The following is a 14,210-nucleotide window of genomic DNA, read 5'->3' as shown; positions in this document are numbered from 1 at the left end:
AATAATTTATATAATCAGACAGTTTGTTAAATACATTTTATTGCAATTATACAATGTTACAATTCAACATTTCCATAAAGATGTCTAAGTGTGTTTTTTTTTTTTTATCAAAATGGAGAGCTATGCTTTTTGTTGTTGCAGCCTCTTGTCATGATCTATTAGTGCATGTCATTTTTTCATCACCCACAGTAACAGTTCTCCACATATAAATGCTCTTTACCTTAAAAGCAGATTTGAAATGATATGAGGGAGGTTAGTGGCTTTAGTGGGTGGAGCAGTTCCACAGCTGTCGACCAGGGACAAATAATCTAAAATACAAGTGCTGTCGTGCAGCACACAAAAATAGAAGAACTATAATAGACATTTAGTTAACATACACACTTAACATTTGAGTTGCTAAAATTCATCCCATCCTACAACAACACAATACTATTTTTAAAAACATAAATATTTGTAATACTTTTCCCTTTCTCTGTTGCGCATTAAGCCAAACTTAGATCAATAAGTTAGTCCTGGCCAGTGGTCCGTCCACCTAAAAGCAGGAAGTGAAGTCCTCTACTAAATTCTGCATTATTTGCACAGATTTCTTACATTGTACAATCCTTTAACTAAAAGGTAAATTCTCTGTGTAGCCAAGTAGCTTAGTAAACAAATGGGAGCAAAAAAGATGCCACAACTTTCTGAACTAGATCTCTTCCACCCCTGCCACTTCACACGAACCTGAGATTAATCTGCCACCACACACCAATGTAAAATTACTGACCAATAATGCCCCATACCTCCATCTATACCAGCTTCAGCCTTTAAAGTCCCATCTACAAAGTGATACATTTTCATAGTGTCACCAGCTAAGTGTACAGTGTGGATTAGACTGTCTAATCCACAGTCATTGGCTGGAGTGTATACCCACTTAGCCTAACCACCCACTTATGACTATTTTGTTCTGTTTTAATGTGGCATAGAAAGGTCTGTAGGTAAAAGTGTAGGGTTGGTTGTATCAGTCAAAAGAACCTTCCGGTCACTTTCGCAGCTCTTGACCAGTTGTCTTGTAATATATACCCAACATTTACCAAGTCAGAGGCTTGGCTTTCTGAGGTTAACTTATTTGTCATTTTTCCACTAGAGGTGATAAAATCATCTCCATAAAACTATGATCCGACTTACCCTGGTTCCTTGCTTCAACCTGAACTCACGTTTCACCAATTGATAATCAACTGTACAGTAAAGTGGGGAGGGGTGCACTGTTCCTGGGCAAAGAGAAACAGTCTAAATGTGCCCGTGGAGAACACAGTCTTTTCCACGTTCTCTTTGCCGATTTGTAACTTGTGTAACTCTACGGTGGAACTGTGTAGTTAGTCTGGCACTACACTTCCTGGTTTAACTTTCCTGAACAAGTAAAATAAACGAAAAGAAAAAAACATCAATACTGTCCAGACTGACCCAATTAAGTCAGTGCTCATGAAGACAAGATGTGACACATGCAACAGCTGGGTTAAGAGCACTGGACGTCAAAAGTCTGCTCATGTGATCTTAAGTATCCTCTCCTGCTCCTCTTCCTCCTCCATCTTCCTCTACATGTTGATCATTTATCAGTCGGTTCCCCTCGCCATCCTCGTCTGCACTCTTACTGAACTGTCTCCGGGAGAGCTTCTCCGGATCGTGGGATGCCATGTTGCTGAAGTCTCGGAAGATGTCCTGGAATGTTTCATCATCACCTGAAAACACAAACACACCCCCTTTTAAATGAAAAGATCTGGTGAGGTATTACACAAAATCTTATACAATTACAGAAGACCTAAATGTGCCTAAATATGACAAGCATATTTAAGCATCAAATCATTGTGTCAAAAGGACACAATGATTTGATGCTTAACTGCTTGGCTGTAACCATAGTATCATTATCCTAAAATATATAATTGTAATAAATGGAGATAATACATCAAATACGACAAATAATGATGATATATCACATTAACTATAGGGTCTAAATATGATGATGGTAGCCAAAAGTTAACAAGGAGGAGGGGCCACAGTAAGCGATCAAAGGCATGGTCGATGATTCTGGCAGAACATTGTTGCCATTTGAGCTCAACAGCCAATGAAATTACACTCCTCCTTTCCATGCTCCTGAAGCAAAGTGCTTATTGGCTGGAATTGTGCATGGCTGGGTCTGAGCCACATTTCTGTTTCCTATTCACAGAAAGGATGTACAAACAATCGTTTTTTGAACACACATACAATAAGGACAGCTAGAGGACCATGAAAAGCAAGTTTCTGAATTTGACAACAAGTGAATTGGCTTATTCAGATTCATTACAGATTCATCTTCAAGCTCCCTGTAAGCCTCGCCTAGTGACCAAGTAACCTCTCTATGTACATGTTAGTACCATGAGTTGGCCAGCTTGGTTACCACATTAGAACATGAACTCTCTAAGTGTATCAGGTTGTATTAACAGACATGGTTTAGTTGATAAACCTGATTTCTCAAATGCCCCCCGTAAGTAGGTCTGTAACTGGATGAAGTTGGCGCACTGGAAAATCTACATTTACACCCACAGTCCCACTCTTGTATCTGGGCTGGATGAGAATTCCATCACGCAAGTCAGAGGGTCTGTGTAAATAAAACCATAAAATCCCAGGAACTGCAGATGGAAATTAGCTTTTAGCTAAACCTGGTACAAAGCATCTCTTCTCTTTATGGGATTAAAGGTGCCCTGCCACATAAAACTGTTTTTACTTGTATTTTTTAAACATGTTAGGTCCATATGTGTTTGTGCCATGTCGTGAATGTAAAAATAAATAGCTAACTCCGTCAGCTCTAGCCACTGAAAAGAAATAAGCAGAGAAATTAGGCCAATTGCAAAAGCTCTTCAGATTGACGTGGAATTGATTAGCTCATTACTATTCATGAGCTCGCCCAGTTGAGACCTTGCCCACAAAATTCATTTAGCTCTGTGACAGTTTTCGTAGGCCTATGCAAGGATGGCTGAATGTCAACGGACTTGTGCGCTATGCACAAATAGAACTTCAACAATGCATTTTGCCCAAGAACCCAGACTTCAAATGGCTTCAGTTTATTTTTTGGAACAATGCCACAGGCTTTGCAAAAAGGTTGCTGTTGAAGCCTGGAGCAGGCTACCATCGCAGTCTACGACCAGTGCCTGTAAGTAAAATGTAATTGTCAACTCAAGGAAGTGCTATGTTATACAGGTTTAATGAACTCGCTAGCCTAGCAGGTTTTATTTATGCACATTTGGACAATGCTAGCACTCGCTAGCCAAGCTAAGTTCATGCCATGAATTAAGCTAAAATTAGTTGATAATGGCTGTCATGTTATGGACGAAACCTACTAGCTGTTAGCCAATCAGAGTCAAGCAGCTTAGCTCGTTGAATATTAATGAGAACTGGCGCAAATCGAGCGGAGTCTTCATGCAGGCTTTCAATACCACATTAGAATGGCTTGAAACAAGGTAACCAAGGCATGTTTTCCACAAAAAATGTTAGAGTCCATGGTAGAACTTCAGACATTACCACAAAGTAATGAAATACGTCTGGCAGGGCATCTTTAATGTATTTTGTACATGGTCCCTGAAAGAAATAAACGAAATAAATAATAAAATGCTTACTGGCCGGTTGTCAATAACAGCATAACACTTTTGACACTTACCAACCGAACCAAAGAATCCCTCAGAATCTCTCATCTCCTCATTCATACGTGCCATTCTCAGCCTGCAGAACATAAGACAATGACAGATAACCTCAGCACAGTCAAAATACACATTTTTTCAAAGAAATAAATCACCAAAAACAGAGACAAAACAGTGATGGTTGAACACCTTGAAACATTGAAACATTTATAAAGTTGTTGCTGTAGCTTGTTGTTGTTGTTGTTGTTTACCTTGCTTGGCACAACTTACAAGGTAAAGAGAATAAATACACAGACACACCTTGTACCCTCAAGCCTTTCTACAGGAAAACACTGTTGTACTCACAAGGTCACAATGTCAGCATGAGCAGTCTCCATGGCAATGCTGAGCGGGTCATTTCCCTTTTCGTCAGCTGCGTATTGATTGGCTCCCCTCTTTAGAAGCAGGCACACGTGCCTGAGGATCAGATACATGCATGTCAGATTGATGTAATGAGATATCATGCTCTGTTATTCTGCTCTAAAGCCTACTACATTTGAATTTGAATGGCTTATCATGAGCACAAACAAAATAAAAGCCTTGGCTGCTTACACATAATGCCCAGAGATCAGAGTATTGCTCTGCAACAAGTCTTTGTTTCAGTGAGGACTCCTGAGGATACTCACCCTGTGTGGCCCCCGATGGCAGCAGCGTGAAGAGCCCCCTGGCCCCTCTGGTCCCTGTGGTTTACATTGGCTCCGTTCTGGAGCAGGAACTCGCACGCTGTAAGGGAACCCTGCAAGTCCATACATACAGAGATTCAATTTATATATAACTATCACACACACACACACACAAAATACATATTATTGTGTATATATATTACAATATGCATACTGAGAAACAGACAGTCATTGGTCAAGACAATTCATCTTTGAAATGGGTAAATATACACACACAATGATGCCAAGATTCACATCTGCGCACACACAGACAATGTTGCAAGCAAACAGACACACCTAAAGGACACAGTGATTGAAAAGTTTTGAACACATCCAGCTCCATCACTGCCTGATACTTACCCCAATGGATGCACCAATCAGAGCAGTTCTCCCCTCCTGCTGTGGGTCACTCCAGTTCACCTCAGCGCCATGGGCCAGAGCTGCCGCCATGGATACAAGGTCCCCCTGGAGGGCCGCCTGGTAGAGCCGTCGCCCACCTTCACGCCTCACGGTTTCTACAGTGATAGCAGCCCAGCTCAAGTAACTAACTTAAGTAAATAGGTTTGTGTGCGTGTTTGTTTGTTTGTTTATATATCAATGAGGCAGGGATGTAAGAAAATATCAATACATTTGAGTATCGTGAGTCAGGGAATTGTCCAAGTGGTGTTTCATGTCAGTGATGTTATGCCACTTATGGTATAAGTGTTTTGATGTTTATGTTATGTTATATGTTTAGTCAGCTTACAATGTTATTTGCAATGTATATTGATAGGTTTTGGCTTATAATAGTTATAATCCATTCAATACGGTCCTTGATTACTTCCATGACTTCTATTCCAATGTAACAATAAGACATAAGACAGGAAGTAGCTTAAAGGCACAATGCTTGGTTGCAGTATTGAATATGACAGTATATTAAATTAAATCCCCTGTATCATGATATGTATTGTATTTTTATATTTTTGCCAATTCACAACCATAATACTGTATCTTCCTCTATCGTGGAAGTATTGTACACACCTGAGTCACAAGAATTGGCCTTTCGCACAAATCTCTTCCCCACATACTTCTCTTTAATCCATGTCTCCTTTTCCTGACTGGAAGAGGAAAGACATACATAAATACACAGACTATGAGAGAGATACGCCTCACACCACCATCACTGCTACTGTACCATGACAAGCAGATCATCAAAGACTATTAAGGATGTCATATTGCTGTTGAAGTTGATCACACAATGAGTCATAAATATTCATACCCAGAGACAAGTACGGTACATAGACAGATGCATACAGTGCTTGACTAATACATGGACAGACAGACAGGCAGACAGACAGGCAGACAGACAGACAGGCTTCTACATACATTTATAGGTGTTTAGATATTAATATTTACTGATGCACATATGCATGAGCCCTCTTTCTGCATGATGGCTCTTACCGTGGGCTGTGAGAGGTGGGCTTCTTTATGCCATCCTCTGAGCTGCACTCCTCATAGATGCCATTAGCAACATCATTCCCTAATATACAGAGTAGCTGGAACAAGGAAAGATCATCATTGATCATCAAGGATCATCATTACCACAATGACAGCGACACAGATAACTGGTCAATCATAATATTGTTTACGGTAGTATGTCTGAGCTGCACCCTCACAAACTCTGCCTGTTACCTTCATTTGTTCTGGGTCCCATGAATCCAGGGTGAGAGATCGGACTTTGGACAGGTGGACACCAAGGCTCCTGCAAAACATCCAAAAAACAGTTTTCAACATGCCAATTAAGCAGCACTGAATAACTGAGGACTGTGGGATGCCAGTTATGTACTGAGTGAGCAGTATGGAAATTTAAGGAATTAAATTGGAATTTAAGAGCCAGTTTCAATTCAATTCTGGAATTTTGCACAAGCCTGATCAGTGCATCGGTATTTTGATAGTCAGCGGCGCATTTGAAAGAAATCTGCTTGCACGCGAGACCGTATGGAACAGGTATTCCACTAAACCATGCTTTACTAAAACCAGCAGAGTATAGCCTACACGTATCTGCACTCGTCTATTATTTAAACTCATTGGCAAAGTGAAACTAACTTCACCGTGGTCTCATAATCAATGACAAAACAGTTATACCCAGTTAATTACTTTAACTATTGACTGACAAGGGGTAACCATTGAAAACATAGCATGAAAGAAGCAACACTTACACCAATAAAGTTTGAATGACTGAATAAAAATCCTAAGGATATGTATCCTGCAGAGGAGTTGCTGCTTATATCTCGTGACAGTGCGTCTTCAGCTGTGGTTTATATGCGCCTTTTGCTATAAGCCAGATTTTTCTTGGTCAGTGGAGTAATGATTTTTACAGGGTGTAAGATAGTGATTTTTGGATCATGCACATTATATTAATTGCCACACCCCTGGGCGCAAGGTTTAATAAAAGTGGAGCGTACCTTGATTGGTCTAAGTCGCTTTGGATAAAAGTGTCAGCTAAGTGTATGTAAATGTTGTCCATGTATCCCCAGCAGGAGGTACCTGTGGATGCCGGAGCACTCTATGCACATGGTGATGCCCAGGTTGACACTGGCCCAGCGCGGATCCTCCTCTCCACAGTCGCAGCAGCGTTGATTTCCAGACCCCTGCAGGGCCACGCCAAGCACAGCCTGTCTGGGGGGTGGCTGCCCTGGTGGGGGGACCACAGCCTGCACCGGTGGAGAGCTCTCCTTGGGCTAAACATAGAGGCAGAACAACAACAACAAAGATCAATCTTGATATTTAGTACATTTTCCTCATTCTTGTGAAAGAAATAATATCAAACTTGGCTATTTTAGATGTTGTTTCCTAATATATTTCGAGAAACAAGGACATTAGCTCCACCTTTGCATGTACCAGGACATTTGCATCTCTGTGGGGTGCCTGGTGTATATGTACGTGCCTCAGGGGAGACCAATGAATATTTAATGACCATTGAAGTCATCTCTATTACATCCCATATGGTGGCCTTTAGCACATCTGTGTGTCTCCACTCCTGGGCCTCTGTGCTGAACCATGCAAGGCTGTGCTGGTGCCTGTGGGTGAGTATAGTGTGTGCCTGCCTGCCTGCCTGCCTGGGTGACTAGTGTTACCTGGGGCTGCTGTGCCTCCTCTTTCTGGCGGTAGGCCATGTCTATGCTGCCCTGCACAGCATTGATCCAGGCCTGCCTCAGCTCCTCCGAGTCCGCCTGCAGGGCACAGCACCTGGGGAGATAGAGAAGGCCAATTAGGGACAACTGATTCACATATGGAAAACAGTGTACAGGACACTACAGCCTCGCCTGCCTTTATTGAATGCATTGATTGTAACAACTGAGGTAATTTAATTGGACTGCATGCTTTTTGAGTACAAAACATAATGTGATTACACTAATGCCACACTGTTAGTAGACATCTGTCTATATCTTCTGTTCAACTTATTTTAAGAACAGCAGAATGTGATAGAACACTGTGACTCGTTTCGCTCCAAAAGCTCTTATTCATCCACGCTCCTTCCATCTCCTGGCCAAACAACCCCTCCTTTTCAGGGAAGAGATCTTCATTATCTGCGGCCTGGTTCTTACTTCTGAACTGACACCAGCTCAAAACAAAAGCGCCGGTCAATGCTGTCCAGCTGCTTCACCGCACACAGCCTGAGGTCATCAAACAGCATTGTGGGCTTCTCCTGCAGCGCAGAAAGAGAGAAAGAGAAAGAGAAAGAGAAAGAGAAAGAGAGAGAGAGAGAGAGAGAGAGAGAGAGAGAGAGAGAAGACTCCAGTACCTACAGGCAATTTCATGTACTATATGTACTGTACTGGTCACTTTCATATTGCACTTTTATGTTCTTAAAAACGTAACGTATGTTTGCGTAACACATTTACACATTAATAATATGCAAACAAGTGAAACTTGTTATAGGTGCATTTCCTGCTATATTATACTGATATGAAAAACTAATTAATAGTTATGTAAAAATGGTTGCTGTATGTGCCTCCTTTGAATAACAGCTAAACTACAGCTTAGCTCCGGCAGGAAATATGTGAACTTTCACATATCCCTGAAAGTAAATTGAAAGTAATTTAAAGAGATAGGTGAACATGCTTCCCCCACCTTGTGTGTTTTAGTGTACACTAGCTGGTTGTTTTCAGTGGAGAACCAGCATCTACAGGGTGACAACAAAAATGATTCATGATATTGCATATCAACAAATGCAGAACAACCATTTTAAATATTAGTTGTTTAAAGTAAAGTTTCCAGTTTCGCAATTCATCAATCTCCAATCTTCATCAAATCCTTCAATGACTTGAATCAATTTCATAATACCCATTAATGTCATAAATAACAGAACTGACACAAATATCAAATCAGTTCCTCTTCTCACCTTTTCCATGTCTTGTTCTTCCTGCGCGAACGCTTAAACAGGTAGCCTTGTATAGTTCCACCATCTGCTGGCGTGCAGGCAATGACAGGCTCCCCAGAGGCATCCTAAACAAGAGGATCAGTCATGTGGACGCAAGCAGAACATTGTGTATGACGTTTAAAGTGGTGATGTTATTGCTGTAAGTCACGTTGGATAAAGGCGTCTGCCAAATGAATAAATCTAAATGTAAATTAAGTGTTTTAATAATTCTGCAATAACAGCAGAATCCATGAACCACGTAGGACCTTTTAGCCACCTACACATTGCAAAATATCAACTCTACATTGAAGAGGCCTTGTTTTAAATGCTTGCTAGTAATTTAAACAAGTTGTGCTTTTGAGTTGAGTGCATATTCACTGATGCTCAGAAACTGATCCTTACTCGTTGCTGGACAAGAAGATGTGTGTTCTCCAGATCTTTTCTCTTAGATGAGCAATCCGTGGAAAGTTGAGCAAGCTAAAGAGACATGGAATGGGATTCACTCATATGTTTCACATGAGAAAACCAATCAGTAGAATATCTGGCTTTTATTCCTTGTTGAATTTGTGGTTTGTATCAAATACCACTTACTGTATAACAGGCAGTGATATAGTCATCAACAGAGCAACAAAAATACTTTCTACTGAACATCATTTCAGTGTGAATTTTTGACCACAATCACAACCACAAGCGTCAGATGCTGCAACCAATACAGACAACAAGCCAGAGATTGGCAGTAAATATGCCAATAGGCAGCACAAGGCCATATGAGGTCTACTGAAAAAGGTCTCAAACACAAGAGACCAGGGGTACACACACCTGTGTGGCCATAGTCTTCATGGTGGGCTCCAAGTCTCTTAACAAGTCGTAGCCTTGGTGAAAGAAGGTGTACTGGGCGTGGAAGTAGGAAAAGACCTGAAACACACACACACAATTACAGGCCGTTTAAGCCTCTGGGCGTCTCTCTGTTCACCCATGGCATCATCCGTGTAAGGGCCACCCGTTGGGACTAGCCACTTCCCACTAATAGCGTAACAGCACCGCAGACTCCTAATCCCCAGCTGTCTGCTTGGGGCGCTGCCAAAGGAGTCTGTGCCAACCAGGGCTGCCTTCGTAACCAACCATTCAGCCTGGCCTCTCAACAGGAAGGAGGAAGAACGCTTAGACACTCACCGAGTTTAAGATGTCCAGCTTCTGTTGGACTTTAAAGTTGTTCAGCTGCAAGACAAAATGGAAATCAAATGAGTGAAACAAGAGTAGAGTGCTCGTTTGGAAAATAGTTCAAAGAGAAGAGGGATTATCAGTGTTTATTTATTTGTAAGCAGTTTAAGCACATTTAGTGATGCTGAATTGAGCCTCTGTGCACAAGTTAAGAATTTTGAAAAATCCGGAGCAGCTTTTGTAATCGGTAAACAAATCCCCAGTGATCTAACATAGACCTGCGTTTTTAGATATAAATAATTAATACAATTCAAATGTTTGAAGGGGGACAGAGTTGAAGGGGTTCCTCCTGGCTTTGGCCATTTGCTCTTATAACATGGCTATACATTAGTGGCCACACCATGGCCTACTGGTTGAACTCTACCTGGAGTTTTTCCCCCCTTCCTTTCCTTCCAGTTTGGTCACTCCCTGTGTAAACAAAGCTGTCCTTCTGCTCCAGGATATCTCAGGTTAGTCTGAGTCAGCACACGAAAACACAGATGTTGGTGTTTCGACAGCACACACATAGTCCGGGGGCTGGCTGAAATATTCTGTGAGCTGAACTAATTACACTAAAATGCCGTAGGTTCTTTGGGTGACGTTATCTAACTGTTGGAATTGGTTAATTCAGGAGCCATCCTGAAATATGGTATGCAGAGTGTAGACAAGTACACAAAGTATTTTAGCACAACACATAGCCAAATCAACCTCTAAATTGAATGATATTGCAATCACTACACAGATCTGCTGGCCACAGGGCCCTAATTTAGGTCTCAAGTCTAACTAAACTAAAGCTAATTTGATGACTACACAAAATCTATTTGCTAATTTAATACCATGAACAAGATCTAAAGCACAAACATCAGTGAGTCTCTAAAAGCTCTCTCATGCCACACGATGGCTTTAGTTTATTCATGAGACATTATGCTCATTGACTGACTTTGCACTTCGACCAACGTTTAAATTAGGGCCCACAATCTATAGCAAAACCGATATAATTAAACTGTAGAACAGGTCACTCTTGAGAGGCACTGTAAATACACTGTCTTTTTTAACAGTCGTTACCTGCAAACAGTAGTCCAGGGCAAAGTGCTGGTAACACTTGCGTGTTGCTATCAGTAGGTGGCTGGCCCGCTCAGCCTCAGTGGTTTTGTGGCGAGAGATCTGGGCATTCTTTGCAGCAGCGGTCTCAAGGTCCTCCCCGATCCGCACTAATTCCCTTCGGGTGTCCTTTATCTGAGGCATGAACCTGGAGACGAGCACCATGGGTGGATATGCAGTAAATAAATGAACATAAAACCACTGCAAAAGGTTGAGCTGTAGAATGGGCAAACTGTATGTGATGTTTTTCTTGGTACAGAATAACTGGATAGCAGATACAAAAAGAGAGTCATTAATAGAAGCTATGGCATACTTGTGTGCATCCATGCAAAATATAGCTATCAGTCTGGCTTTACAAGTGCCAAGAAATGTGTGATGGATGGGTATGTGGTGTTTATGTAATGCTTGAATCAGTATGTGTGTGTGTGTGTGTGTGTGTGTGTGTGTGTGTGTGTGTGTGTGTGTGTGTGTGTGTGTGTGGATGAAGAGCTCACTGTGAGAGCAGGTTGGTGAGCTGCTGGGTGATGGCTCTCTGGGTCTGGTCAAACAGCATCTGTGGAAGGGGAATGTAAAATAAGACAAATGTTCGGCATCATGACCATGTCATTTCTCATTTTCTTCTTGACATGAAACAAATGTACACAGAGAAAGCAAAACCATGTGGTCATATTTGTTAATTGAAAATTAATTTAACTATTCCAAAGAGCTAGATAGAACAGCAAAGGCTTTACAATCTGAAGTTAATGACAGCTGGATTGAATGAGTGCCCCTACAAACTACCAGATGGCTCATAGAAATTTAAACCGACTGAATAACCGGATATTCTTTTTTTTTTTTTTTATTCACTTCAGTTGTCCACACGTTTGTTTTCACCAAGTTGTTCCAAATCGGAAGTGGCCGCGATGTCGAGAATAGGAAAACTAACTTCAGTGACTTAAAGACACAGATAATGAAGTCAAAATTATGCTTGAAATGGGCTGGGTCACATTGCTGATAATAACACATACTGGTAAGATAAGAGCAGCTTGTGGGTGGAGGCAGGAGAACATAATTATACCCTCAATTTACAATTGTACCCTAGGGCTATTTGATGTCTTTTAGAACACTAAACATATCAGAGGTGTCAAAAGTTGACTTACTCCAGTCTAGATTTTTTGACGTTAATCACTCCTATGATGTATTGCTATTTTCTATCCAAAGTAAAGTGCCTGTTTCAAAGTTAACTGATGGTCAAATCAACCAAAAATCTGATATTGTTTGCACCTCCAAATGGTCTTTGACGAAACCAAGAGGTTTTCAGCCGTAGACATAGCCTTTTGTGGTAGGCCTACTTACCGTATGAAACTGGATCATCTCTTGTAGCCCCTGATTGAACTGGCGTAGGCAGTTCTATTAGGAATAAAGATGCACACATACAGCATGATGTGAAGCTGGGTCAGGTTAATTTGGTGCAGGCCCACACACACATAACTTAATTTGCACACTTCACACTAAAAAAGGATGGATTTGATTGACTGGAAACTTGTTAATGTAGACTGTGCATAATTTCAAGAGTGCATGCAACTTACCATAATGACATTGTCCCGCTTGTGATACAAGGAAAACTCTGCCAATGCAGCCAGGAACAGCTGATTAGAGTTGTTGTATGCTTGGCCAGCCTCCACCATCTTAGTACACATCTTCATCACCTGGGAAAGACGGATGAAATTATGGCTGCTGCATGGTTAAGCCAACAACCCCTGGAGATAAGTCTCGCCACAGACAGATGACTCAAACTTAATAGCCGAAACGTCTTACCTTCCCAACTCGGCTCTCCAATTCAGCTACATCACTCTCACACTGATCCAGAGAGGCCCTATGAAAGAAAGTAATTGCAATGCAATCACTGTCTGTCTCTATCGTGGTAACACGACGCCTCTGTTTGGACAAAATGTTAAATACGAGCTTTACCTGAAATGCGGTGAATCTTTAATACATTCTTCGAAATCCAAAAAAGAATCCATCGTGGCACTTCAAAGGGCGCAGTTGTCAAATAATGGCTTTGTTTGTGTCATATGTCACCTTCCTAGCAGCTTAAAACAACACTATTCTCCCAGTTCATTTAAAGAGTAAAACACTGACACACTGATCATGCGGCATTGTATTCCAATAAATTATTCATCATTAGGTACCAAGTAACAATTTGGGACACTGATGTAACTTAGCTAAATGTTAGCCATATTGTTGCTAAAATGTAACACTCTGTACAATTAAAACAATTGCTAAAACAACAAGGAGAGACTCTCCAAAACGCCGTTCTTGCCGTCCTAACATATATTCATTATCGGGATAAAACCAAGCTGGCTAGCGAGCTAACGGAAAATGCATCCCATTTTGAGGGTGTCAACAGAGAAGACGGGTGTTAATACTCTGCAACTAGATCTATAGGATTATTGCCTGCAGTAATAAATACAATAAGGAAATGCACGTGACTTAACCCGTAAATTAATGCTTTCCTCGCTGTGGTTACTGAAATGTTGACAGCTGTCTCCGTGCGCATGCATGCTGTCGTATGAAAAACAGTCTCTTCTTCCAGATTTCCGGAGATAGAACAGCTTGCTCAGAAGAGGAAAGAAGGCCCAACAAACTTGAACCTAGTCAACGAATCGCGCTTCCTTTAAGCACAAACTATAATTTCATTGGATGTCTGAACTAACAGATGGACGACCGATTAGCATTTCTCGACCAATCGTGTGTGTGGCATGGTTGTATCAGGTTGCATCCGGTTTGGTTTTCAAAGTATGAGTCCAAAACGTTTGTGTCGGTCTGTCACGACTCCACATATAATAGACGTGACTTGCATACCTGCAATGCAATGTATTTCCAGAAATAACAGTAGAGATATTTTGTTTTAATCCACGTCCAGTAGAAAATCTATTGTTATTCTTGTTGACTTCCAGAAATATTATACTGTTTAGTCAACCGAGCAATAGACCAATAATATAATTATGGAACTAGTGCAATGTAGATGTCCGATACAAGGTAGCCTACATGTCCGATGTACCTTTGATGGTAGGCTACTTGTAGTTTTGCAAAAGTCTTTTTAGTTCAGTTTTATTTTGTCATTACAGGATAACAACGAGAGCAAAACACAACAGGCGTAGTTTTAGTTGTCCAACC

At 41.2% G+C, this 14,210-nt stretch overlaps 1 protein-coding gene across 1 annotated transcript; it reads right to left on the bottom strand.

Moving 5' to 3' along the window:
- Nucleotides 1–21: 21 nt before the first annotated feature.
- zgc:162872 (BAR_ACAPs and ArfGap_ACAP domain-containing protein) lies at nt 22–13,692 on the bottom strand. Its single transcript, XM_048264904.1, has 22 exons — nt 13,002–13,692; nt 12,849–12,906; nt 12,620–12,739; nt 12,387–12,440; nt 11,546–11,604; nt 11,016–11,199; nt 9,924–9,968; nt 9,570–9,665; nt 9,153–9,227; nt 8,733–8,836; nt 8,462–8,513; nt 7,936–8,036; nt 7,465–7,576; nt 6,875–7,068; nt 6,020–6,089; nt 5,789–5,883; nt 5,369–5,445; nt 4,709–4,863; nt 4,313–4,422; nt 3,993–4,103; nt 3,668–3,729; nt 22–1,715 (listed from the first exon to the last, which is right to left on the bottom strand). The coding sequence occupies exons 1-22, from the start codon at nt 13,052–13,054 to the stop codon at nt 1,531–1,533; spliced, it is 2,172 nt and encodes a 723-aa protein (XP_048120861.1). The 5' UTR covers nt 13,055–13,692; the 3' UTR covers nt 22–1,530.
- Between the last annotated feature and the right edge of the window lie 518 nt (nt 13,693–14,210).

The sequence above is a fragment of the Alosa alosa genome, chromosome 15, assembly GCF_017589495.1.
Source record: "Alosa alosa isolate M-15738 ecotype Scorff River chromosome 15, AALO_Geno_1.1, whole genome shotgun sequence".
Lineage (NCBI taxonomy): Eukaryota > Metazoa > Chordata > Actinopteri > Clupeiformes > Clupeidae > Alosa > Alosa alosa.
Note: the sequence above shows the minus strand (reverse complement) of the source record. Positions and strands in the feature narration are given on the sequence as shown.

Excerpts from the sequence above, each read along its gene's own strand:
- zgc:162872 (XM_048264904.1), bottom strand. The coding sequence starts at position 13,054 with ATGGATTCTTTTTTGGATTTCGAAGAATGTATTAAAGATTCACCGCAT. Across the intron at positions 12,907-13,001 it reads AAAGATTCACCGCATTTCAG|GGCCTCTCTGGATCAGTGTG; the intron begins GTAAAGCTCGTA and ends TTTCTTTCATAG. Across the intron at positions 5,884-6,019 it reads GGGACCCAGAACAAATGAAG|CTACTCTGTATATTAGGGAA; the intron begins GTAACAGGCAGA and ends TCCTTGTTCCAG.